The 26,748-nt window shown below is 38.1% G+C and overlaps 1 protein-coding gene across 8 annotated transcripts in view; it reads right to left on the bottom strand.

The window, feature by feature from the left end:
- Window positions 1–3,942: 3,942 nt before the first annotated feature.
- The window catches only part of CEP170 (centrosomal protein 170), a 100,046-nt gene continuing 77,240 nt past the window's right edge, over window positions 3,943–26,748 (bottom strand). For 2 of the 8 annotated variants that reach the window (XM_068155426.1, XM_068155454.1), the window contains 8 exons: window positions 21,692–21,742; window positions 19,903–20,137; window positions 15,013–15,190; window positions 13,407–13,574; window positions 13,026–13,114; window positions 8,694–8,787; window positions 7,468–7,519; window positions 3,943–6,301 (listed from right to left, as the gene is read on the bottom strand). In XM_068155426.1, coding sequence (XP_068011527.1) covers window positions 6,015–6,301; window positions 7,468–7,519; window positions 8,694–8,787; window positions 13,026–13,114; window positions 13,407–13,574; window positions 15,013–15,190; window positions 19,903–20,137; window positions 21,692–21,742 — 1,154 coding nt within the window. In that variant the 3' untranslated portion in view covers window positions 3,943–6,014. The remainder of the gene's footprint in view (window positions 6,302–7,467; window positions 7,520–8,693; window positions 8,788–13,025; window positions 13,115–13,406; window positions 13,575–15,012; window positions 15,191–19,902; window positions 20,138–21,691; window positions 21,743–26,748) is intronic. The other 6 variants (XM_068155445.1, XM_068155432.1, XM_068155473.1 and 3 more) reach the window with 6 other exon arrangements.

Raw genomic sequence — 26,748 nt, forward strand, 5'->3', positions numbered from 1 at the left:
AGTTCTGTTTGATATCACTTGCAGGAATAGCACAGAGTAAGGCTTACCAAGGAAGATAAGGAAAACCAAAACCTGTTTTTACAAGATCACTGAGACAGTACTCTGGAAACAGCGTTCTTTAGCATTAGGGAACTGTCCTTGTACAATGTTACCAAGACTCTTATCATCAGATGTACTTAGTATCTGGCAAGCATGGCTGAACTACCAGGATTGTAACCTTGTCAGTGTTTACCTATGTGCTCTATCTGAAGTCAAAGAGGACATTTTTCCACTTTGAAAAAATCTGATTACTCAGCACAATGAAGCTAAACAACTTGTATGGTGACCAGATAAGTTTGTTCCTTTTGATTCTCTTCAGATAAAGACATGGTGGTATAAAATCTCCTTGGTCCACAGTGAATCGCCTCCTTTTATTGTACACACTGAACACTTCATGCATTCCTGCAAATACTTTCTTTTCATGGTTGCATATTAAAGGAGCAATTGTGAATCTTTTCTATGCTTGAAAGCTTTCCAGTTAAAATGCCAATGACTTTCCAATGGGCACTGATTAAAATCCAGTTTTCAGTATGATGAAAAATTCTCTTTTGAGACTGAAGTTGCTTTTTCATATATCCAGGTGCTTTTAGCATTATGCACACATTGTGATAAAACACCGTCTTCATGTTATCAGCTCAGGCACACAAATTACACTCAGCTTTACTTCTCTGTGCTACAACTGGAATTGAGTGTTGTTAGAAGTATTTGTTTGGTGTATAATTATAACCGTGGATGTAGCTAAGGGAGAAACCATCAGAGATGATCAGAAAAGGTCTGAACTCTGCTTTCTCTGTCACTGCATGCCTGCCCTATAAGAAAAAGTCCTGAGCACCTGGAAAGCTATTCTAATCTTTTCAAGTCTGACTATACCACTGGCATCTCTGAACATCAATAAAATGACGAGAATAAGATGAGAACTTCCTCCTCCAAATGGTAGAGGAACCAATGAGAAAAGGTGCTATGCTGGACCTTGTTCTCACCAATAGGGAAGGGCTGGTGACCAGTGTGACGCTCAGGGATAACCTTGGCTGCAGTGACCATGAAGATCCTCAGGGCAACTAGGAGGACGTATACCAAGCTTACAACCCTGGATTTTAGGCATGCAGACTTTGATTGCTTCAGGGATCTGCTGGCCAAAGGATCATAGGACAAAGCCGTAGAGGGAAGAGGGGCCCAGGACAGCTGGTCAGTGTTCAAGGATCACCTTCTCTGTGTCCAGGAGCAAAGTATACTCACAAGGAGGAAAGCAGGAAAGAATGCTAGGAGACCTGCCTGGATAAGCAAGAAGCTCCTGGACATGCTGGCACACATAAAGAAATTCTACAAGAAGTGGAAGAAAGGACAGCTGGAATGGGGGGCATATAAGGAAGCTGCCTGAGCAGCAAGAGACCTGCTTAGAAAAGCTAAAGCTCAGTTAGAATTAAATCTAGCCAGGGAAACAAAGGGGGACAGTAAAAATTTCTATAGGTATATTAATGGCAGAAAGAAGACTAGGGAAGGTGTGGGCCCCCTCAGAAAGGAAACAGGTGAGCTGGAGACAAGTGACATGGAGGAGGCTGAGGTTCTCAATGACTTCTTTACCTCAGTCTTCACTGGCAAGGGCTCTGCCTGCACTCCCAGAATAATGGAAGATAATGGCAGGGACTAGAAGAGGGAAGTGCCCATTGTGAGTGAAGATCAGGTTCATGACCATCTAAGAACCTGGAAGTGTTTAAGTCCATGGGACCTGATGAGATACACCCACAGATGCTGAGGGACTGAGGTTGCCAAACCACATTCCAAAAGTTGTGGCAGTCCAGGGAGGTCCCCACTGACTGGAAAAGGGGAAACATAACTCCCATTTTCAATAAGGGAAAGACGGATGACCCAGAGAACTATAGGCCAGTCAGTCTCCTGGAGGCACTGCGGAGGCAGAGGAATAACGAAGAGGTGACTGGGTTCAATCAGCACAGCTTCATGAAGGGCAAATCTTGCCTGACAAATCTGGTGGCCTTCCAAGACAAGGTCACAATATTAAGAGATGAAGGCCAAGCAACATTAAGAGATGAAGGCCGAGCAACTGACATCATTTACCTGGACCTGAGCAAAGCCTTTGACACTGTCCTGCACCACATCCTGGTCTCCAAGCTGGTGCAGTATGGGTTTGATGGATGGACAATTCAGTGTATACAGAACTGGCTTGATGGCTGCACCCAAAGAGTGGCTGTGAATGGGTCCATGTCCAAGTGGAGGCTAGTGACAAGTGGAGTCCTTCAGGGATCAGTACTGGGACCTGTCTTGTTTAACATCTTTGCTGGTGACATGGACAATGGCAGAGTGCACCCTCAGCAGGTTAGCTGACAACACCAAGCTGTGTAGTGCAGCAGACATGCTGGAGAGAAGGGATGCCATCCAGAGGGACCTTGACAGGCTGGAGACATTCAACAAGACCAAATACAAGGTCCTGCATCTTGGGCCAGGGCAATCCTAAGCACCGATACAGGCTAGGCAGCAACTGGCTTGCAAGCAGCCCTGAAGAAAAGGACTTGGGGGTGCTGGTGGATGAGAAGCTCAAGATGAGCCATCAGTGTGCACTTGCAGCCCAGAAAGCCAATCACATCCTGGGCTGCATCAAGAGAAGCATAGCAAGCAGGTCAAGGGAGGAGATTCTCCCCCTCTACTCAGCTCTGGTGAGACCCCACCTGGAGTACTGCATCCAGTTCTGGAGCCACTATCACAGGAAGGATCTGGATATGGTGGAATGTGTCCAGAAAAAGGCTACAAGGATGATCAGAGGGCTGGAGCACCTCTCTTATGAGCACAGACTGAGAGAGTTGGGACTGCTCAGTCTGGAAAAGAGAAGGCTCCAGTGAGACCTTATTGTGGCCTTCCAGTATCTGAAGGGGGCCTACAAGAAAGCTGGTGAGGGACTTTTTAGGGTGTCAGGTAGTGATAGGACTGGGGGAGAATGGAACAAAACTAGAAATGGGTAGATTCAGGTTGGACGTTAGGAAGTTCTTCACCATGAGGGTGGTGAAACACTGGAACAGGTTGCCTAGGGAGGTATTAGAAGTCCCATCCCTGGAAGTTTTTAAGGCCAGGCTGGATGTGGCTCTGAGCAATGTGATCCAGTGTGGGGTGACCCTGCCCATGGCAGGGGGGTTGGAACTAGATGATCCTTGAGGCCCCTTCCAACCCTAACAATTCTATGATTATATGAATAAAAATCTCTTGCCCTTCTGGAGCCGAGTGCATTACTGTGTGCCATTAATGCAGCCTTAAGGCCATCAGACCTGGGAAACCAAATAAAAGTACGTGCAGAGATGATGAGAGCTGGCTGCTGCCAAGCCACAGCAAAGCTTATCAATACTGAAATGCATAAGCTGGGAATGAACTCTTGGAGCTTTATAATAAACTCAGTTTTTTACTTGCATGAAACCAGCTAAGAGAAAATTTAGTATCTTACAGAAAAAGCACATATAGAGATGAAGCTGGAACAGAAGTAAAAAAAGCACCAGGCTGGACAAATCAGTGTTCAATGAAGTTTTCTAACAGATGATGCAGAAGGAAAGCAGTCTGAAAATCATCTATTGTTGCACCTGGCAAGTGCACTAAGACTCATTTCCTTTCATTATACAGAGGGGATCAGTCACTTTTTAGTGACTGGCATACTGGAATGTATTTTTTTTTGCCTCTAGCTGTGCACAGTAAAATCCATTCAAGTGTGGAAATGAACCCGAGTAGGAGCAAATGAGTCTGTGCCTATGGTATTGTCTAAGTGATGCAGAAGCAGCAACAATGCAACTTTTTTTCAGAGAAAAGATGCTTCTGAAAAAATGCAATTTCCTATTTTATTAGAACTAAATTAGACTGCAGGAACACTGTGTGAACTTCCCAGCTCTCAATTACATATTCACACATTCGTAAAGTTCCAGAAACACTTTATTTAAAAATGGAGTTGTAAATGCATATAACAAAAATAACATACATACTAAATGTAACAAAAATAAATAAGGAGAACGTGTTCATACAAAATAAGAACAGAGTAATGCAAAATGCTTGTTACAGAACATAAAGGTAGAAACGTCTGAAAGAACACAAACAATCTCACATGAAGAGCCTGCACCTCTAATCCTTCCCAGCCATTTCCTACTTTCCACTGGAGTCCGCAGAAAAATTATGTTCCCAAGCATTAAACATAAGAAAGAATTATGGTGATGGTTTGGTACACTCTGTTTTCAAGACCTAGCTCTAGTTTTGATTCATTTTTTTGTCCTTCTGCACCTTCTAAAACTTTTCTTGTAGCCTCTGTAAACTGGTGTAGTTCAGGCTTCCACAGTTAGCTGGAGTAGAGCATATTGAGTCATACATGAAGGCTGTTTGCTTTTAATTTTTTTAAAGAAAATACGAAATCCCTTATATAACAGATTAGTGGTTTTGTTTTTACAACTCTACAAAAACATTTTTGCATTTTTATTAAGTGGTCCAACTTTTACTGACTTCTGAAAGCCTGTACAATTTAAAAGAGTACAGAAAGTAGTTTTCTTTTTTAAACAAATGTCATATATGATTATTGCTGAAATATTAAAGACCATCTCATAAAAGCTGAAAAACTGTATCATTAACCTTAATATATACTGATGCAAACATAGGAAAATTCCAGTCTATTAGTTGCAAAGAACAGAAATAACATTCCTCCACATTACAGTGTTCTGGAAATACAGTCATTACCTTTATTTTTATTATTGTTTCCAAATGTTAAGTTACTGGGACAACTTATAAGGAAAACAGGCTTATATAGGAAACTCTAAATAGACTTGCTTTTCAGTGGTATAAGCAAAATGTCTATGTTAGCAGTCATCTTCCAGAATCCTTTTAAATATGTAAGACAGAGACACCTTTACTAGCAAGACTACAGGAAAATATACAGAAGCAAATAAAATCATTTGCTTGGGAGTGCATCTATCAATCAAGCAAATTATGACAACTCTTATTTCCAGGCTCCCTGAAGAAAAAATTTACATCTGACGATCATTCCAATGAACAGTAATTTCTTCTGTAAGCTTATGTTGCATTTGAATCGGTGAGAGCCCGTTTGCCTCTATGTTTTAAAATGTCCAATGTTGCTGTATGTCTACATTTGTTTCCTGGTTTCAATGAACATGTGGGCAGAAATAAGATATGAAATACTTCTACTTCCATTAACATCAAGAAGACATTTGAATATGATCAAAAAGTGCCAAATAGTCCATTTGGAAGTGGATTAAAACACTACAATGATAATACAAGTACAGTATTATCAGTTTTCTATGTACACCAAAACACTGCTTTCCGTTTCATGATATTGATATGCTCACCCATCACTCCCAGCAAATCTTAGTGCAAACATAATATGTGAACTTTGTAAACCCCAACACAATTTTAGACAGTAACAAGGTTATGAAAATCACAGAACTGTTTGAGACTTTCAGTATGCAAGAATGAATGCTTTCTGAAATCTGTCTTACCTTTTGCAGTAATGTGTCACTAAAGTCAAAGGTAATGTTTCCTATATAAACTGTCTCATTCAGGATCAAGAGTAACTGTTCAACAGCTCTGTACATACTTTAATGGAGGAAGTCCATTCATTAAAGTAGCTTGGCAAAGAGATTTGGGGTTTCAGTAACATTAAATGTTAGACTGCTTGCAAGGCTTTTAAAAAGAAATAAAACTAGTAAGGGAAAACTGCTGATATAATAATTATTTTGCAAAGCACACAACCACAAAGGGCAAACCTGCCACAATCTGCTTTCCTACACCGGTATCCTATGCATATCTTTATGATTTGAAAAGGATTTGTGTAACAATCAAAGTATCACAGTTAAAGAAAACTGGTTTAATAAATCAACTGCTGTTTGACCAAGCCTTTTTTCCTTCCTAATTATAAAACCAAAATTATAATTTTTCCTTTATTCTAAACATTCCACATGAAAAGTTTTTGTATCAACACTGAGATGTCACTCACGCAGGGTAGAATCTTCCTCTTCCCCATCTGGGTTAAACCTATTGAAATGTATGCTGAAATCTGACTCAGATTCAGCATTCTCAAATTCAGCTGCAACAGGGCCGGCAGCAGGCCGAAGAGCTCGAGCTTCAGGCTGGCAGTTTGCCTGCACTTGAGGGCGGCTGCTTTGGGAAACAGGACTGGACTTCGGCTTTGGCTGAGCTGGTAGGATGGGGCTGCCAAATCCCAAGTTGCTCAGAGCGTCCAGGGTGCCATCAGGGTCGATCATAGCATTAATTGCTAAGCAATCAAGAAAAGATAAACGTGTCAAGGGACAAACCACTAAAAAATGCCCACTAAGTATTTGCAGGTGATACGTATATTTAAAAAGCACTTAAGTGTGTATATATATATGTACACACACACACATATATATATGAAAATTTAGATGAAATGAAACTGCACCGAGTAAACACTGCCCGATGTGTGGACAGGCATAAGAGATGACAAGTTGTCTGCATGTAGACTGAAAAATTGGATTTTTAGTAACTTTTAAAGGCATTTTTCTCTAATGTCACAATTGCATTGTGGTGTTCCAAAATATCCCAGGCTGCTAATTCCACAATTGAATGAAGTCTGTACGAAAGAACAGTCATTCATCCTTTTCAGTGTGTAACAATGGACATCCTGTCCACATGCTGAAGGCAAACTGAACCACCTATTACAGTTCATTTTACTGTATTATTAACACACTTGGGACATTTAACAGAATCTCTTTCCTTATTTCCGAAACTATGCTAACATGTACTTGAACAACACTGTGTAAACAAAGAATGAGGCCCAGAGAAAGAGGCCAGATTTTCTTGTTTCTCTAAACAATTTGTAATAAATCAACATTTTTTTCCTAATTATACCTGAGCATAAAAGAAATACTAATTTCCTTCTACAGTTAGCTAACAATTCCTCTTTTTTAAAGCATTTTTAATTGTAGTAAAAATAGCAAATATAAGAAATTTGCAACAGGGTGGATTCAGTAATCTGAAGGAAGATGTCAAGAGCTAATTCCAATTTTTTGTTTTATTGTATCATACATAACGTTTCTCTTTTTGATATTTCCTATAGGTCCAAGCACAGCCTCCTCCTGAATTAGGCTACACACATATTACTGAGGTCAAAGACTATTTTATAAAAGCTAGTCTCAGGATTCTCTGTCCCTCACTCTTCAGTGTTTACCCACAAAAATATTTCTATTGAGAGTGTTTCACAAATATTTCCTCTGGGATTCTCTGTACTATTTCATTTGAAGTAGAACCTTTTCTCATCTATATAAAAAGATATCATAATTAAAACCCAAACAAACCAAAGCATTTCACTGACAACTGTGAATATGTTTTAATAGAATGCAGTCACCTTTTTTTTTAAAATTAAATATATATGATTAAACAAAAGTGAAAAAGAATTTGTACCTTGCAGCTGTTTCTCAACTCGTTTCAGCTCCTGTAAGATTGATGATATTTCCTAGGAAAGAAACAAACATATTTCATTAAGAAAAAAGAAGAGAGACACAGACTACCTCTCAGTAGTGAACAATCTCCCTCCTCAACCTTTCAATACACTTTGGGTTGTTCCCCTAGCATCCATCACACCCTCACTAGTGGCGGCCAGACATATACCCACAGGTCCTGGGTGGCAGTGCTTGAGGCCGGACAGTTGTGGCCCACTCAGAGATTAAGAGCTCCTCTGCACTGGCCAATTGCTAGGGTCAGCAAAACCTCCCTCTCTTCCTTTAGAGTTTTTAATAATTCCAGGAAATGAGTCTGGATGAATTTAGTATGTAACAGAGGATGTGCCAGCCAGTTCAATGCCAGAGGAAACATGTTCACCTTTTGTTTCTGAGCAGTCCAGCACAAGGTAGGTGAGAAGGAGCTTCCTCTCTCATCTTTCCCTCAGAAAAGGAAACTGCCTCAGTAAACTGACATTCTTAACAGCACCACACTTCAGATGGAACAATGTAGCTAAGAGCCTCCACCTGCTCTCACATGCAGATGCATTTTTTCAAACCCTATGCTCTTGTGTTTAGCAACAGAGGAGAAGCTACCAGGAAACAACATCTGTGCTCCCTTCCCTCACCTTGTCATGCAGACTCATCATTAAAGGGCTCTAAGCAGGAAGAGGTAGAAGACTACATGAATCAACGAGAGGTAGCTGCTCCCCTAAGTTTTTCACTTCCACACAAAATCCACTGTTTATTTTTCAATGAAGAATGCCTTTATGACAATGTGTCAACAGATTATTTTCATTCACATATAGCAAAATGCAACTATTTACCTATACATTAATAAGTGGTATTGAATGTATCAACAATCAGTAGGTAGTTTTTAGATTGTAAAACAAGCTAATTAAAAAGCAATCTAGTATTCAAACTAATGTTGGTTACCTTTTGTTAAAAGCATTGATGGTCTGTATATAGTCTGTTTCCTCTTCACTGCATTCCCTATCTGAACATTTGAAATTTCCCCTAATTCTTGTTTAATATAGTAAATCTTCATAATTATTAAAGACTAGGTTTATTCTTGAAATAATACTAAGTGTTTAAATAAAACCTTTTGAAGTTGATATTGAAAATAACACATTACTCTGCCAATTATTTAAAAATGAGGTCAGAGGCTCAGTCACAGCAAACTGTTCATACCATGCTTGATGTTTTCACAATAGGAACTTCACTTTCAGCTCGCAACTTATTTTCGATTTCTTCCCAATTTCTGTCTTTGTCCTTAAATAGTATTCTAAAAGAAAGAAATTCAAGAACAGTGTTTAAAATAGACAAAAATAAACAAATCTGAATTATTACAAGAAAGCAGTATAGGGAGCACTGAATAAAAGTAAAATTTGAAATACTGAAAACTGACAGAATCCAACCATAGAGCTGCAGTTTTCAGGGAAGCACACAGTTCAGCCCTATCATTTTATTGACATTAAAATGGCACTTCCGTAGCTAAATACTTACTTAGGGTGTTGAAAAGCTGTTATTTTTTTCTCCAGCATTGAGAGATGTCAAATAAATGCAGCTGTTTTACATTTGCATTTTATATTAAACTCATGAAAAATAATCCACCAGAAAATTAAAAAGAAAAATGCATTTCCTCAAAAAGTCTCAATATGCAACTTGCATAAGTATGATTTAGTACTGTGTCACTTGTATTACATGTTCAAAGTAGTAACCTCTATTATTTGTGAAACATACTATGAGATTCCTCTTTTTTATGCTTTTCCTCCTTTGCTGTAGTAAATAGTTTTTGTTTTCATTGTCATATCATAAATGTAAGTCCAGCTTTGTGAAGCATCTACCTTGTCTTATCACCACATAGATAGATGCCTTTAGACAGCCCATCCAGATGCTGCTTTAACTCATTTGAAGTCGTCTCTCACTGCTGCTTCAGAACGTGTTTTTGTCAGATGTTTCACTTAGAGCAAGTTGTGCTCTCATAGAATCATAGAACTGTTAGGGTTGGAAGGGATCTCAAGGACCTGCCTCCCCACCCCCCCCCCACCACGGGCAGGGACACAACACAATGTCATGACATTGAGGCAAACAACCACTTCTGCCAAATACCTTTAGCGTATGAACTTACAAAGCATAAAGAGCAAACATTAATGCAAACTTCTTGTTGTGGAAGAGAAAAAGTAAATTAGAAGTAATCACAACTATTGTGAAGAAAACACGAAACACTATGTCCTCAAGTAGTGTTATCATCCTGTGACAAAGCTGATCATCAGATTCCTTTTATGTTCCAGAATTGAATAAAAAAAAGCTTGCAAAGTTGTAAACATGCAAACCTGGGTACCAGAAAGTGCAATTACAACAGGAAATTTAGGACTAGCCTGACATTGATAAGTTAAAATAAACAAATAAAGGAAAAGTAGACTAAATTAGATCCTTTATAGTATCATACACTAAAAAAAACAGGTGACTCCTAGAAATATTTTGATTCAGTATATAGAGTACCTTATATTTTCCATCCTTTAATGATATTTGCTCACACTGGGAATAAGTAGGAACATAGAAAATAAAGCTGTAATTAGTCATAAACAGCACTAGCAGAATAAATATAGAAGTTATTGTGACACTGCGTGCTTTTTATTTATCTTCTTGATCATGTTACAGTAAATTACTTGTCTTTATGTATGTGATTAATGACTTCGCTTATGTAAATGGTCTCCTGTTAGAGATGCTCTTTTTTCTTAAAAGCTGACACCTTTCCATTTCATAGGTAATTTTATTAACAACAATAACAAAAAAGAGGCAAAAAAAAGAAAAGCAGTAATTTAAAATATATTCTTTCTGCTATAAAGTGGACAGGCCAATTTGATTTTGCTGTTACTTTAGGAAGTCTTACTTCCTTTTCACATTCTTCATTTAGTACATTTTTAACTTCCTAGGGGGTCTTCATCTCTGTCTCCTTGCTCCTCCTCCTTCTTCTAACCATACTCTTTAAGATAAAATAACTTAGGTATGTCTGCTGCCCTCTGCTCTTGTATTTCCCTGCTTTCTGGGGCAAATCCACCTGAACAATGTAATTTGGTTGTGTTCAGTCCCCGTTTTTCTTTCATTGCACTCTCAGGATGCACAGCAAATTGCAGACACATCAAGTAGTACCAGAACTGTCCTGAGCACTTTGCATAACTGAAGAGGTACTAGCACTTTGCGTAACTGAAGAGGTGCCAGTAACACTGCATTCATGTTGTAGAACACTGATAAAAGCATGTAAATCTTCTCACTGCAAAACCCACTTACCTTGTTCCTCAATCTCTGAAAATCCCTGCAAACTCATTGTAACATATAAAAGACAGAAAAGAAAATAAACTGCACGTCTTTTTTCCTGAGAAGCTGTTATAATAGTTCATTAGCAAAGAATGGGTTACAGGACACGTGACAAGAATGCTGCAGAATTTTTAAGTATAATGTAGGTTTGCGTACACTAGCAGGTAAGAAATTAACTCGTTATACATATAAAGAATAAATTACAGAAAAAATAAATTCGCAATATCCAAACTATGAGCTTATCCTGAAAAAAATTACACATACAGAGGAGGATTTGCTGAAAGGACAGAACCAAGCATTTGAACCTGGTTCAAGCAGAAGAGCATGCTAGGATTTGTGGAAAAACAACAATTTGGCCAGCACTGGGAGAATGTAGTTGAGGAATACAATGTCAAAAGCTTCTCTTGATCCTATTTCTTGATATAAAGGAAGAATGATGACAAACCTCACTGGAACTCAGAAAACTTCTGTTTTCTAATATATAGGTAATGTCAGTGGGGAAGCTTGGAAGAAATGGATCAAGCAAAAATAGAATATGTTCTATTTTATCCTCTATTTATTTTCATGATAAATTTTAACACATTCAATTTCTGATGATCTGCTTGTCAAGAATGAGTGAAAATATTTATGCTCTTAGTATTTTAGCCAAAGCGTAACATTTTGTAAAGCTAGCTATTGCAATTGAAATATTACAGAATGAAGAGTGTTCACATTCATGTAAAGCACTTCAATCTAGGCAGGAAGGATGCAATTTTTTAGAAGTTATGATGGAATTTGTACAGACTGTAGTTGTTCTATACTGTCTGTGCTCTTGGGAGAGAGGTTCACATTGGTGAAAAACAAAATTTGAGGGAGGACTTGTAAAATACAGACAGACTCAGTGGCCTATTCTTACTGATGCCTCTAAAAATTTCTCCTCTTTCAGGTTCAAGTACTCTGGAAAAAACACACAACAGGTAGCTGGACAAATCCTGACCGATTCTCATTGTATTTGTTCTGTGCAGAAATTTTAACTGGCTTAACTCCTGTAAAGGGAGGAGAAGCACATCAGTTGCATCAAAACAATGCTAAGGTAAAATCTGTAATAGACTCCAGCTACCTTATATGCGCTCTAAAAAACAATTCTAAACCTACTGCTGTTGTTCTGATTCAAAGTACTCATGATATTATGAATAACATATTATTCAAATGCATTCTGAGCACCAGCAAAAGGAAGTTTGAATCACAGCTCTGAGGAATACACTAAATAATTATTAATGAAAGTTTTTCCAATGCATTTTTATAGAAATACACAATGTCACTTTTATTAAGCGTATAGAAAATGTTTATGGATATGCTCATATTTATAATGTCATACATGATCACATCATTATTATATTCATTAGAGTGTGACTGACTGCCTTTTAAGCCTGGAAAATTAATCAGAAAAGTTCAAGATTTGATTTTACAGTTATCTGCTTTCTTCAGAATGGATTAATGCACATGAGTTTCTTTTAACTCACTGAACTGAGTTCAATAGGGTAGAAGTGTGCTAGCAACCTATTTACAGATCAGAAACTATCAGGCATCAAGAAAAATCAGCATGATGAAAGTAGTAGTTATCTGCTGCTTCTGAGGCTTCTTAATACAATCACCCTAGATGCCTATCACAATTAAGCCAGTCAGTAAGAAAGATTCATGTTCCAGTGATGCAGCTTTAAAAGAGAAATACATACTGGTAAGCAGAGCTCCTTATGCATGTCCCTGTATTTTTGAAGAGAATTATGCTCAAAACATAGTAATTTGTTTCTATTTCCAGATATCAGGTGCCTTTCAAAAAATCCTCACACTTAAGTACTCCACTGCTTGTATTTATTTGCTCCTTTTTTGAGCTCAGCTATTAAAATAAATAAAAGCATGCAGTCAGAGGCTGATTAGGTTTGAACAAGTTGCAGACTTTTGCACAACTTGCAATACACTCTGCAGAATGAAGTTGGACAGCTTTTGAGAGTAACCATATTGTATATAATATAATTCGCAATAATGGAAAAATTATTAATTCCAAATGTTTCTGAATGCTATAAAAGCCATAGGTAACACTGCTTTTTTAAAACACAAGTTGCTACTCAATACATCTTCTGTATGAATATTACATGTATCTACTAGTAGGAATGTTGCTAAGAGCAGCCATTTTCAGAAATAACAGCAACTTAAAAAACCCACCTGATTTTACCAGCTGTTTTGTCTATGGATTGTCTTATCTTGCGAGAAAACTGGAAGACTGAGGACAACAGCAAACTGTCCCCCATGACCTGCAGTAAGTTTTCAATAAAAAAACAGTATTATTAGTTTAATGGGAATTAAATGCAAACAACTCCATATCTGTTGAAATGTTTCAAACTTAGAAAAAAAGAATATCACATTTGTGTTCTAATAAGTCTAATGATACTTTTATATTTTGCAAATTAAATTAAATTAAATTCCAATAGCAATGCCACCTGCTACAGGTAGGATAGAAAGGAGAGTGTCTAGAAATTTCAGTGGGCAGAAAATTGTAAAAGCTTAAAACAGACATTACTACAGAGAATCCTGTTGTGTTCACACCTCATCTCTGCTCCAAGTCCTTCTCCGGGTAATTGTTGGGGGATCCAGGGCATCTGTTAGCTGAGGTCTAGCACCATTAGGCCGACCATTCCCCTCTGGTGGTTTGGCATGCACTAGTGGAGGGATTTTTCTAAAATTGAGACTTTCATCAAATACTCGGTCAACCAACTGGAGGGTAAAAGAAAAATGGTTTATGAAACCTACTGGATACACGCAAAAAAATCAGATTACTACTTTTGCCTTCTGAAACAGTTTACAGGAAGCCTACCAAATAAAAATTCTTCTGTTGTATAGCATAAAATGATGCATCTCTCATGTAACAATGGCTTGTAAAAATGAACGTGGGTCAAATACCAGACACTGATGACAAAATTAAGACTACCCCACAGAAATTTTGATTATGGGTAGGTGACACAATAGCACCCATAAACTGGTACTGAACATTTGATTCTTTTGAGTAATGAAATATCTCTATGAAATAAAGTGCATTATTATCAAATTTATTGGTTTTTTTTCCCAGATTAATCATATTGCTACAAAAACCTACTTAAAGGAGATATTGCCACCTGCAGTATGTACAAGCTATACAATAGTCAAATATTTTTTTAAAGAGCAAAAGTAATTACTTAGTAATACAAAAATGAATGATCTAGCGGTCTCTGAGAAAAGGAGCACTTTACTTCCATGAAGTTTAGCTGTAAGTCCACAAAAATTAAAGACCAAAAAAAAATAACATAAAAATCTATGAGTGCACTTACAATTTTTCTGAGTACTCAAGTCACAGATTTCACTGCTTATATCTTTTTTTTCCCACAGAAAAAGACAGTATTATACTAAACACACTAAATGAATGTATTAATCAAACTTTATGCACACAAGAATCAATGAATACATTTTGAAAGGAATACTATGAAGAAAAAAAATCCAGTAAACATTTACAACATATTAGGATGAACTGTAATATGGTAGAAAGTGATGATTTAAGTTCAGATTAACGTATTTACCAGTGTTAGACCTGTGATGGTTACTAGAACAAGTTAGTCAATATATTCATAGCACAGCACAACATAGTCAAAGAAAGTAAGAATTATTAAAAGCACAAGGCAAACTTATTTCAAGGCAGTTTTTGATGATGTCATTATAACAATGTCATTAAGAAAGAACAGCTACAGTTATTGTTAACTGATGGTACCTATGTATTTCAATACACAGAAAACGAAATTTATGTCAACTGTGAAAAGAGGGACTTTTTTATTTTTAATAGGTGTATGGAGTATTAAATGTATACATTTACATATATTTCTGCATACACATCAGTATCTTTAAATGCACTTAGATACTACCTAACAGTATCTAAGGCTACAGATAAGCAAGAAACAAGTAACTATCTTGTCCTATGTTTTGTGGAAAAAAAAAAAGAGACAGACAGCAAGCGTTCTCTTAGCAAGCTGGGTTCATAGAATAATTTCTGGGATGTTTGTTGAAATGTAAAGGAACTTCAAATCAAAAAAAAGAATGTAGAGGACATGCATATGGGTTGAAGGGAATTAATTATAAAAGGCTATGCAAAATGCTAAAAGCAAAAGAAATAAAGAAAAGGAAGAACCTTATGCATTTCTCCATGAAGATCTCCTACCTCTTCTCTAGTGTCTATGGCAGAGCCAGGGGTGGTGGCAGCAGTGCTTACTGTGGTACTGGGGGCAGTGCCTGATGAAGTCACTGAATCTATCTCTCCTGCTACATCGTTGATTTCCCGTGCGATGAGAGCCAGATCTTGACTGATCCTAAATATTAAAGAGAGTGTTACATTCTCCCCTACAAATACTTCTGAACCAGCAGAGCACAATCTGCAACCTTTGAGCTTCTTAGTTCCTGACGGCTGCACTGTGAAAATACATATGCCCTTCTAAACTGAAAGTTTATTTATAGAAGTGTAAAAGCAGATTTTTAACTGAAGCTTTTACTAACATGCCTTTCTAGAAGAAGGTGGTAGAGGGCAATCTCAAAAGACAGAGGAGTCTTGTTTTCTTTCTAGGGTCCCAGGAAGAGACGTGCAACGTGCAGTAAATCCAGTAAGATGAGATACACAGGAAACGTGCTGAAAATACTACGCAGAGATCCTGGGTACACTCAGTAAATATGAAACATCCAGAAGACATTTAGTTTGTACCTCAGTTTACCCATTTGCCAAGAACATCTTCAGGACCTCTAATTATCTAGCAGCCCTGCAAGCTCACTCAGATCAAGCCACTGGTCTGAAATTCCAGGCCAATGCCATAAATCCTCAAATTTAATCAAGACAAGGTTTCCAGTTTGGGAAAAAACCCCAAACCATGTCTCTAAACACATGGATATGATAGCACTACATGAATACACCTGGATTGTCAGCTGAATATTGCCTTTGGTTTCTTCTGATCTGCCACATAAAAAAGCTCTATTCCTTTGCTCTGCTCAGGAGAGGGAAAGGGCTTGCCTAGCTCTGCCTGTGCTACTTTTCCCCAGGATACTCCCAAAAGAAGGAAGTAATAAAAAAAATCTGCAATAGAAAGCAAGGGCTAAGTATCTCCTACTAAATATGGCAACCTGAATCTCATGGATCAAGCAGTCCAGAAGAGACAGAATTCAGAGTGACCCCCCAAGCCATCCTCTTTCATACTTCTGTCTGAAAGGACTCAAGGCACAAAATTTAACAGCGCTAATTCTGCATCAAGAAGTACTCTGTGAACTGCAGCACCCACCACTGAAGTGGAAGGAATTGCAGAGCCATGACAGTGATGCACATTTTGCTGGCCAGTGCTTGTTAAAGCTGAGCTTCTCTCTGCTTGCTCACTTTGTCTTAAGTCAAAAACAATCGACAACACTGACCTAGAGACAGTTTAATTCTTAGTGAGCAGAATTTAAACTGGACAGGCAAATGTAATTCGAGGAATTTCTAGTATCACTCAGTATCACAGTACAACTAAGGTTGGAAGAGACTTCAAGGATCATTGAGTCCAACCTATCAACACAGACCCCATGACTAGACCATGGCACCAAGTGCCACATCCAATCTCCTCTTGAATGCCTCGAGGGATGGTGACTCCACCAGTTCCCTGGGCAGCCCGTTCCAATGATGAATGACTCGCTCGGTGAAGAACTTTCTCCTCACCTCGAGTCTAAACTTCCCCTGGCGCAGCTTGAGATTGTGTCCCCTTGTTCTGGCGCTGGTTGCCTGGGAGAAGAGACCAGCCCCTTCCCAGCTACAACCACCTTTCAGGTAGTTGTAGAGGGCAATGAGGTCACCCCTGAGCCTCCTCTTCTCCAGGCTAAACAATCCCAGCTCCCTCAGCCTCTCCTCATAGGGCTTCTGCTCAAGGCCTCTCCCCAGCCTTGTTGCCCTTCTCTGGACACGTTCAAGTGTTTCGATGTCCTTCTTAAACTGAGGGGCCCAGAACTGGACACAGTACTCAAGGTGCGGCCTAACCAAAGCAGAGTACAGGGGCACAATGACTTCCCTGCTCCTGCTGGCCACATTATTCCTAATGCAGGCCAGGATGCCATTGGCCCTCCTGGCCACCTGGGCACACTGCTGGCTCATATTCAGGCAGCTGTCGATCAACACCCCCAGGTCCCTCTCTGTCTGGGAGCTCTCCAGCCACTCTGATCCCAGCCTGTAGCTCTGCATGGGATTGCCATAGCCAAAGTGCAGCACTCGGCACTTGGACTTGTTGAATGCCATCCCACTGGATTCTGCCCATCTGTCCAGTCGGTCGAGGTCCCTCTGCAGAGCCTTTCTACCCTCTAACTGACTAACATCTGCTCCTAACTTGGTGTCACCTGCAAACTTGCTGATGACTGACTCAACCCCCTCATCCAGATCATCAATGAAGATGTTAAGGAGGATGGGGCCCAGCACTGATCCCTGGGGGACGCCACTGGTGACTGGCCGCCAGCTGGATGTGGCACCATTCACCACCACTTTCTGGGCTCGGCCCTCCAGCTAGTTCCTAACCCAGCACAGAGTGTAGTGGTCCAAGCCACGAGCTGACAGCTTAGCCATCAGTTTGCTGTGGGGGACGGTGTCAAAGGCCTTGCTGAAGTCCAGGTAGACCACATCCACAGGCCTCCCTATGTCCACCAGACGGGTCACCTGATCATAGAAGGAGATCAGATTGGAGAGGCAGGATTCCCACACTGGATTGTGTGGCTAACCATCAGCAACCTGCAACAAAATGCAGCCTTGTGCAGCACAGACACACATACAACTGGGATAAAGCTGTTAAGACTATTTGGAACTTACTCAAGACAGTATTTTTGAAAACAAACTACAATCAAAGACTGGAAAACTAAAGCAGAAATCAAGTCAAATGCTTGTTTAAATCAATTACATTAAATAATTTAACCTAATTACTATGTGGTTTGGGTTTAATTTTTATTTTTTTCTTCTTATACATAGGTATCATTAAAACTCCAAGGTTTAAGCTAATATTCTAAGTAGTAGAGATATTAGAGCACCTACTTCCTTTGTTTCACACAACCATATCACTTTCTCTTCTGAAAACAGAGAAGTTGCTAATAATCACGTTTGAATTTCTAGGACAAATTTTGGTATTAAATGAATAGTTGAAAATAAAAAACAGAAAATGTCAATTATCAGTATATTCTCCAGAAAACAGAAGTCATTAAATACCATAATCAACAGTAGTGTCAATCAGCTAAAAACTGGCTCTCCACAGTAATCATCACTGCTTCAATATGCCACAGACACTTCAACTGAGTTCTTACCAAGCAATCCAAATTACACAAAATGTCAGAGGCAGCAAGCAAATTGTTAGATGATCAAACTCTAGTCAAGTGAATGAAATCTGGAACTAGTTTCAGGATGACAGTAAGCTATCGCCAGTTCTCCTAGATGAGCAAAATCTACCAAGACATTTAAATGAAGCAGAGGTTCAGCAGCACTTTTTATAAGGAGAAGGTAATATGCTATGGCTATCCCAAATTATTTTCCCCATACAGACATATGTTTCCATATATCCATCTCTAACTTTTTTGGTTCTTGGAAAGAAAGAGATGTTTCAGGAATATATCTCTGAAGATTCTTATTTCATGATTTATCAAGATGCTGTTAGACTCCCTCTAGACACACTAGAAAAACAACTATTGAAAAATATTACCTAGAAAGGGAAACAATCCCCACTATAATACAAGACACAGTGCTTCACATCTGTGAGGCTGCAGTGTTAAGATTATTTTTAAAAGAAAAACACTTTTCTTGTTTAGGCTTCCAAATGAAGTCATGTGGAAAGGTTGAGAAGCTGAACACTGCCATCTAAGTTTTAAATAACATTTATATACTGATGTAGTTTTATTTAATCAGAGCAAGGTATTTGAACTTTTCCCTGCTTGGTTACTGTGTGATTTGGGAATAACTGGTTACCAGAACATCAAACTGACTACCTTTTTTCTTGGTTCACTTGAGGCAGTGTGCTATTAGCAATAATGGAGGAACTGCTATAGTAATCTCAGCTTCTCACAACAGAAATTACTTTTTGAGGAATATACGGGACTTAAACCAGAAAATATCTAACATGAAATAATGTCTCATGTTGCCAAAACCACTTTTTCTTCTCTTTGTTACTCATATCAGGTTGGAAGGGACCTCAAGGATCCAACCTTTCTGGGCAAAAGTAGAGTTTAGCCAAGATGGCCCAGCACCCTGTCCAGCTTAATTATACAAACGTCCCATGTTAGGGTCTCCATCACTTTGCTGGGGAGATTATTACAATGGCTTTTCATTGCCATTGTGAAAAACTTTCCTTGTGTCCAATCAGAGCATTCCAGGAGAAACTTGTACCCATTTGCTTTTGTTTAGCTTCTTGTCTAGCTTCTTGTCCTGTCACCCAATGAATCCTGGATCTCAAGCACTGCAAGTACCACAGCCCCAGTGAAAATGTGATGGTCCCAGCAAACAGGAGAGTTGCCCTTGGGAGTAGAATGATGGGCAAGAGCCTCCAGGGATGGCAGCCATTGGGAGAATGACTAAACTCTCCAGTTTATAGGGAGCATGTTTATGGAATGGAGCCCTTCTGTTGGCCAGTTTGGGTCAGCCAGGCTGGCTTTCACTCACCTTACCTACACATTAACCTGAAGTTTTACCTCGATATGAATGTAAAAGTAGTACGAAATCAAATTTATTTCACCCTCAGGAAATATATCATTAGCAACTAAGTTTTACACAATGTATAAATCTGCAAGTCCCACTAATGCAACCAGAAGTTCATACTCTGGGATCTGGCTATTACGAATCAGATATGATTATAATTTTCCATTAGAAAGAGATGTGCTGGTAACATGAGTGTTCTGTCTGCTAGAATTCTTCGTAAGAAAAATGTTAAATTACCCATTCAGTTCCTGAATGCAAATGGTAAGCAGATTGATACAGAAAACCTATTACCTCTCTTTCTTTTATATATCTACCTACATAACTGGTTGGAGACAAATCTTTGAAACCGACCTTGCTATTTCTTCTCGGTGAGCAGTCCAGTCACAAATGTAGTCTTCCTGTTCTTTTATTCTGTGCTTGAATGTATTGCTACTTAGAGTTGCTGTCCCAGTGCTCTGCAGTCGTGTGGTTTTCAGGGCTGGAGAGGTACGTAGACGGGTATGTTTAGGGGAATTACGGTTTGATCCAAATTCATCTTCTGAGGTGGAAGCATAATCTGTAGGAAAGCGCCTCCATCTTGCGCTTACTAAATTAGTTTAATTATTAAAAGAGAATTATTATTGCATCTTTAATAAGGAAAAAACAGTATCATTTCAGTAACATCACAGAAATGCACAACTATTCATTATCAGTCCCCAGATACCTCAACAAAAGGTTTATTTACTACATCTTAAAAAAAGACTACAAAACTTGCGTTAAATAATAAACATTGATAACAAAAACATGAAACGGATGCTCTTTGTACAGTGATGAGCGGAATCATATATAAAAGCCACTACCTGTATATGTGCTCAAGCAAACTGTACTACAAACCAAGGGCCCAATTCGTTAACACTTAAGTATATAGCCTGGCTGCACTTTTTCTGCAGAGTTTATCCCATGTTTCATTCAAGGTTTATGTGATACACAAAAAACCCTGAAGAGGCATAAAAGGAATGATGAAGCTAGCACCATGCCTGGAATGCATGCTTACACCAGGAAAGCATAAAAAAAACTAGATAATGGCTGATGCATTTAGTAAAGAAAAAAGTCATTACAATTAATACTGTTATAAAAATCAGCAGCACGTCTTCAAACCCAGCAGCCTCAGAACAAAAAGCACCTGCTCACACACAGCACATAAAGCATATAGAGCCATGTATGTTGCTGTAGACAGCCTGAAGTGTAAGAGAACTGAAACTAAGCAGGAGGTTCTTGACCCCCTACAAATGACTGAAGTCTAGAAAATGCATTTCAGATATGTTGTCCTTAAACACTCATAGCAGGAAGAGAATGTAAAGGAATGCTTATCATTACAACCTATTAAATTCTTGCAGAAATTTGAGGAAGTGTGTGATCAACTCTCAGTAATTTAAAAATAATAGATTCAAGTAATGTGCACTATTTTTAGTATAAGAACAGTGCAAGAAGTAACAATAATTTCTCCTGAAACATCAAAAAAGTAATGAGAAATACATATTGATACATACCTCAACTAACAAATAATGAAAGTAATTTTTAGTCAAAAAATGTTGTCTAATGCTCTCAAAGCCTAGAGTATATAGAATATCACATTGGTGTACAAGCTTAGATCCCTTCCATCATAAAATGCATTTTTAGTAACTGAAAACAAAAATATGCATGTGGAATTTTTTGAGGTTGAATTGTGGCCTTCAAGCCATGTCCACTTTTACTGTTTGTTTTTTTTTTAATATTCTTTTTTGAAGAAAATAAAAATGTCTCTCCAGTCACTTACTGCTCTTCTTTTTGGAGGTTTTAAAAATGTTTTTGTTTTAAGGAAGCAGAACATAAGCAGAAAAAGCGTATTTCCCCAATGACAGCATGCAAGCAATGTACAACCAAAGTCCAAAGAGTACATCTTATCATAATTTTTTGTTTAAATTCTTTGTACCAGTTCGAATCATATGCATCAAAACTAACATGAAATTTATCCTAAAATCTTCTTAAGTGAAGTAGTCCAGCAACTCAGCACTGTACAATGAGCATATGTAATCATATATTTAAAAACAAAACAAACAAAAAAAAAAAAATTGAATGAGAAATAAAATATCAGAAACAGATTTGATTTCTAGTACTCTACCACTGTAAGTTTCAACATCAGGATCTGGGTCTGGGAGAAGCTTGAATTTCTCTGTGTACAAAATAGTGTTTTATCTTGTTAATTTGTATTACAACATTCAGATTAGAATCACTTCTTTAAATAAAATATTTATGATACTAGTCTTAGGTCCTCTTTTCCACCCACATTTTTAGGGATTCTTTAATTATACATTCAACCAAAAATGCTCAATTTTGTAAAATCTTAAACACTTCAGAGATACTAACTGAAATGATATCAGTAATAACTGTCTACAAAGTACCACAAAACCTTTCTACATGTTTCAAGACCATTGAATTTTGAGGCCATAAAATGTTGTTTACATATTAGCAGTAGCTTTCTTATTAATATGGGGGGCAATTTACTGAAGGCTTAAGAGTAAAAATCTCAAAGCTGTAGGATTCATGACAATCAATGTCATGCAATAACACAAGCAATATCCAAGCACGTTTACCAGTAAGTTAGGTACACATACGCACATGCTTTTAGTACTACTTAAACATTATGCAGCCCCCAAATGTGTTTGTAGTTTATGCAGGTTTCTAAAAGCTATTGTGCAATTACTTATCTAATATATGTCAACATACTGTGAATATACTGGGTTTTTTTTTTGTGTGTGTGGTTTTTTTTTTCTTTTTCTTTTTTTTCCAGATACCTCAATAGTTTTCATCAACCCACCTGCTCACTATTCACAATGACAATTAGGTCACCAACCCAGCAGAGCTGCTGAATACAAAAAACTGCTCAAGGTCTCTCCTCTGACTCAACGCTGAAATTTACAGTTGCAACTTAGCAGGTCTGCAATAGGTCTGATCCTGTTGTTCATTTTCCTGTAACGTTACCTTCAATTTTCCTCTGCAACTGTGAAAAAAGGTCCTTGGTTTTCCCTGTTTTTATTGATCACAACTTAGTTTAATGATTCCATGCCTTGATTAAACTTTTCACGGCTTGTGCTATAAAATCACTAATTCTGCTTCACATGTCTTCAACGTGTTGTTAGTTACCAAGCCTTCTACTGTAGGAAAAGGGTTGTTTATGGATAGCTTTAGAACAGCTATGTTTTGTCCTTGAGTTAGGAATGTACACCTTTTTAGTAACTGAGAAAAAGAAAGGGGGAAATATAGGGGAAGATTTGCCCTTGCTTGAGTTAGAGAAGGTTATGTTTAATCTTTGACTTACAAAGGAATGTAAACATCTCGTAACTGAAGAGAAAGACTTGGCAGAATTTGTTTGGATGCAATGAGAAGTTGTTTTGTTATTTTAACCTATTGTATGCCTTATTTACACATGCCAGTAGAAAATAACCAATTAAGATGTGACACACATGCTTTCTAAGAGTATATAACCTTGCTGTGTAACAATAAAGGTCTTCGCTTGGTAACACCTTGGCTTGGAAGCTGTGCCTGCAGTGCCTTTGGGGTGACCGAACACCAATCCCATATTACTAAATCCTGCCATGGAGATACCCTGGTAATTACTTCAATGCTAATAATTCTCATTTAAGAGATTCTATTTATCATCCTGTCCTTTAAAAGTAAGCAATACTTAACTGTAACAAGGATTAAAAAAGACTCTTGAAATAATGGATGTGCTTAATGATATTATGTTGCAATCCATCCACGAAGTCCAAGACAATAAAATAATCCAGAGACTACATCGTTTTCTGCCCCCTTTTTACAGACATTCATGCCTGAATATTCAAAAAGATCTGGAAAATGCAGACATAATTTTCTCTTTCGTCGACCAACCATGTGGCACTGTTAACTGGACTCTGACATGGGACATTTTAAACACTTCAATAACATCCAGTCTTCTGGTAAAAGAAATTCCAAACACTATTTTTGCAATGATCATTTTCCAGTCTTTCTAGGTCCAGGGAGAGGAGAAGATACATCACATGATTAAATGTGCCTGAAATATGATGCATTCAAACAATTGAGGAACTTTTGCTAAGTACTTCATTAGTAACTTCCTAAAAATTAAGTAATTGCTGACTTTTCTAGAACAGAATTAAATTCAGGAATTACATGGTTTGAATCAAAAAGCTTCTACTATGTTTCTTTTTTATATATCCCATATCAGTAACACATTCTTACTGACACAGATGAAATCTGGAACTCAAAATCCTAAACAGGTGTAATAATGCTCTTTAGTTACATACTAATATTACTTTATTGTATTATTAAGCCATGATTTTGTTTTCAAAGTATTTGACTTTGCAGCCTTCTCCCTGATCTTGATATATAAACTGACAAAGCCTTTCCATGGCAGAAGCTATTACTACTGTAGATTTCTGTAACGGTCTATTTAAAATATCTAGCTTATTATGTTGGTGCTGTGTGGTGGTAGGGCCAAATGGGCCCAGCACAAACCCAGACAGGTCCTGATATATCCACACATGGTCCCCCCTCTTCCCCTCCCTCCCACAGGAGTCCAGGGAAACACAGGAAAAGGACAAAAGAAGTACCAGTAAGTTTGGTAAACAAAGGGACACATTCTCCCTTTATGGTTATAGAGCACGTGCACTAGCCATGCTTCTCCTAGACTAGGCCTATGTCTTTGCCTCTTATTGTCACAACCTGGCAAAATCCCATTTCACTGGTTAACTGTTTGCTGGCTTCAGTTGCCCCATTGGCCCAAACTGAATCTTGCACAAGTGATAAACACAGGCCAGACTGTATCTTGCCTTGCCTTGTCCAAGATTTGGGGGAGAAGCCACGAGCCATTCCCTGCAAGCTCCAGAAGCCACGCCTCGCTTGCCTTGCATTTGGAATATGCACTGTGCCTCAGTTTACCCAGAAAGACACAAGCGCCCTTCACAATAACATGTCAAAAAGCCCAGGAGCAGAGAGAAGTGTCTTGACAGGCAGAGGGACAAATCCTGGGTGAGCCAAGACCCCAGGAACCATCCCCTTGCAATGATAAGCTGCTATCAGTATAAGCTCCTACTTTGCAGAACCCCAGGACAATCTGCAGATCTTGGGAAGAAGCTTGAAGGGCTGCCTGCCGTCATGCTGAAGCCAGAGCAGCCATTGACCAAAGACTTACCAGCCAGCATACAGCAGCAGCACCCACACCCCCAACTTGGGTGAAACTCAATGCATAGTTTATTGCCTCCTTTGTTTAATTGTTCTTGTTGAGTCTCCCCCAGTGGTCAAGCACCATATTGTGCCGGGGATTCTCTTTCCCAGTTATTTTTCTTGCTTGCTTTAAAATTATTAAATATTGTCTAAATATTGTACGTTCCCACTATAAACACATATTCCAGCTGTACAGAAAGCCGTATTAATAAGTTTGGGGAAAATTTTCCTATTAATAATAAGCTATTAGTATTTTTATTACTATAGTATTTGCCTTATTAATTTATTCATAGATCCTAACCATAACAGGTAGTTCATGAGAAGATGCCATCTTGTGCCTCTGGTAAACAGAGTATTTTGTACAAGCTACCACAAGCTTTGACCACGTAATGCAGATTAAATAGATGAACACTACATGAAGATGACCCTGATAGACTAGAAGACTGAAAGAGTAAGATGCACCCACTTTCCTGAACAGAAGCAGCAAGCCGCTTCAGTGCAGCAACCTGGGCAAAGTCTAGGAAGACAAAGCATACAGCAGTTCAATTGGACATGTAAAGTCCATATAAAGTTTTGTGAAAAATGCAAGAAGTGAAGTAACATTTGGGGTTTGCCTTTTTAAAATTTGCAACACCACAATGTGAATTAGTGTTAATTATTAAAGCAAACATTCTCTGTGACCTAATGTTGCCACCTTTCAGGCTGCACACACCAATTTGAAACTTTGACTAAAACCAAAACCATGTTACTTTTCCATTAATATCTTACAGGGAAAGGCTGAGTTTTTTTACTATGTTTCAATCTTTAAATGAAAAAATAAAAAGCCCCAAAACCTTTGTATACACCTGTCATAATATTAAATAGATTCTATTTTACAGTTCAGTGAAGACCTCATTTGTATCCCTACAGAAATTTCTTTTCAGCTAATATGTGACACAGACAGAAGATACCTGTCTGGGGAACAGCCATGGCTAAGAATGCTAATAAGGTACATTCATGATATGCAAGCAACAAAAGGGCACTAAGACTGTGAGAACCTTAAGTATCACAGATCTCTAGATCAGCTCTGAATAAGAAGCAGTAAAGGCAAATACATTTTCACAGCAGCAACCCATGACACTGGAAGTTATTCTGCTTATTTCTTACTAGATTGTGGATCAGCTTCAAATAAAGTCAAGTTGGTACTATGATAATTCAAAATACAAGAGGACATAAATTTGAGATATCCATTCCACATGGAAACTCACTTATTCAGAATCACCACATTCAATTTTCAGTTAATTTAATATTGCTGTTGGGAAAAAAAATAGCCTTTCACACTGCTTACAGTTATGTTATATTAAATTCTAACAGAACTATAGGTTCAAATTAATCCATTTATTTTTCGGAATTCTTTTCTTCCATACATAAGATAATAATAACGTAAAGGAGCTACCACCAGATCAACCTCATTTGGAAATCATGATGAAATAATAAATCATCATGATTCAGAATAGAGAACAGAAACTACAGCAAGGCAGGGCAAATAGTTTAATAACAATTAAGTTTATGATACTTAGTTGGGTAGTGTTTGTGGTTTATTTTACCATTTGTTACTTCCCTGTTGTTATTCTAGTCAATCAAATGCCACTTTTGTAGTTCTGGAAGCTAATCTTAACTTATAAATATAAATATCCTACAGATGCTCAGGTTTTAACTCAGACAATACTTTTGTGCTCAGCATATTTAGAAGCCTACATTATAAATAAATACTGTATCTTCTATGCAGTAAAAAGTTCTGCTGATCTTCTGAACTTCGCCTACCATGAACCGAGCAAAGAGATCGCTGCCGTTTTTGTACTAATGCAAGTCAGCGCTGCCATGTCTGAATGCCTCAATGCAACTCTTTGATCCTGGTTTCAAGGTAAGAAATAAAAACAAAATGCAAAATCCAAAGAGTGAGGATGACAATTTCTTGCC

Source organism: Melanerpes formicivorus, unplaced genomic scaffold (assembly GCF_026170545.1).
Source record: "Melanerpes formicivorus ecotype bairdi unplaced genomic scaffold, bMelFor1.0.p_v2 SCAF_2, whole genome shotgun sequence".
NCBI classification, from domain to species: domain Eukaryota; kingdom Metazoa; phylum Chordata; class Aves; order Piciformes; family Picidae; genus Melanerpes; species Melanerpes formicivorus.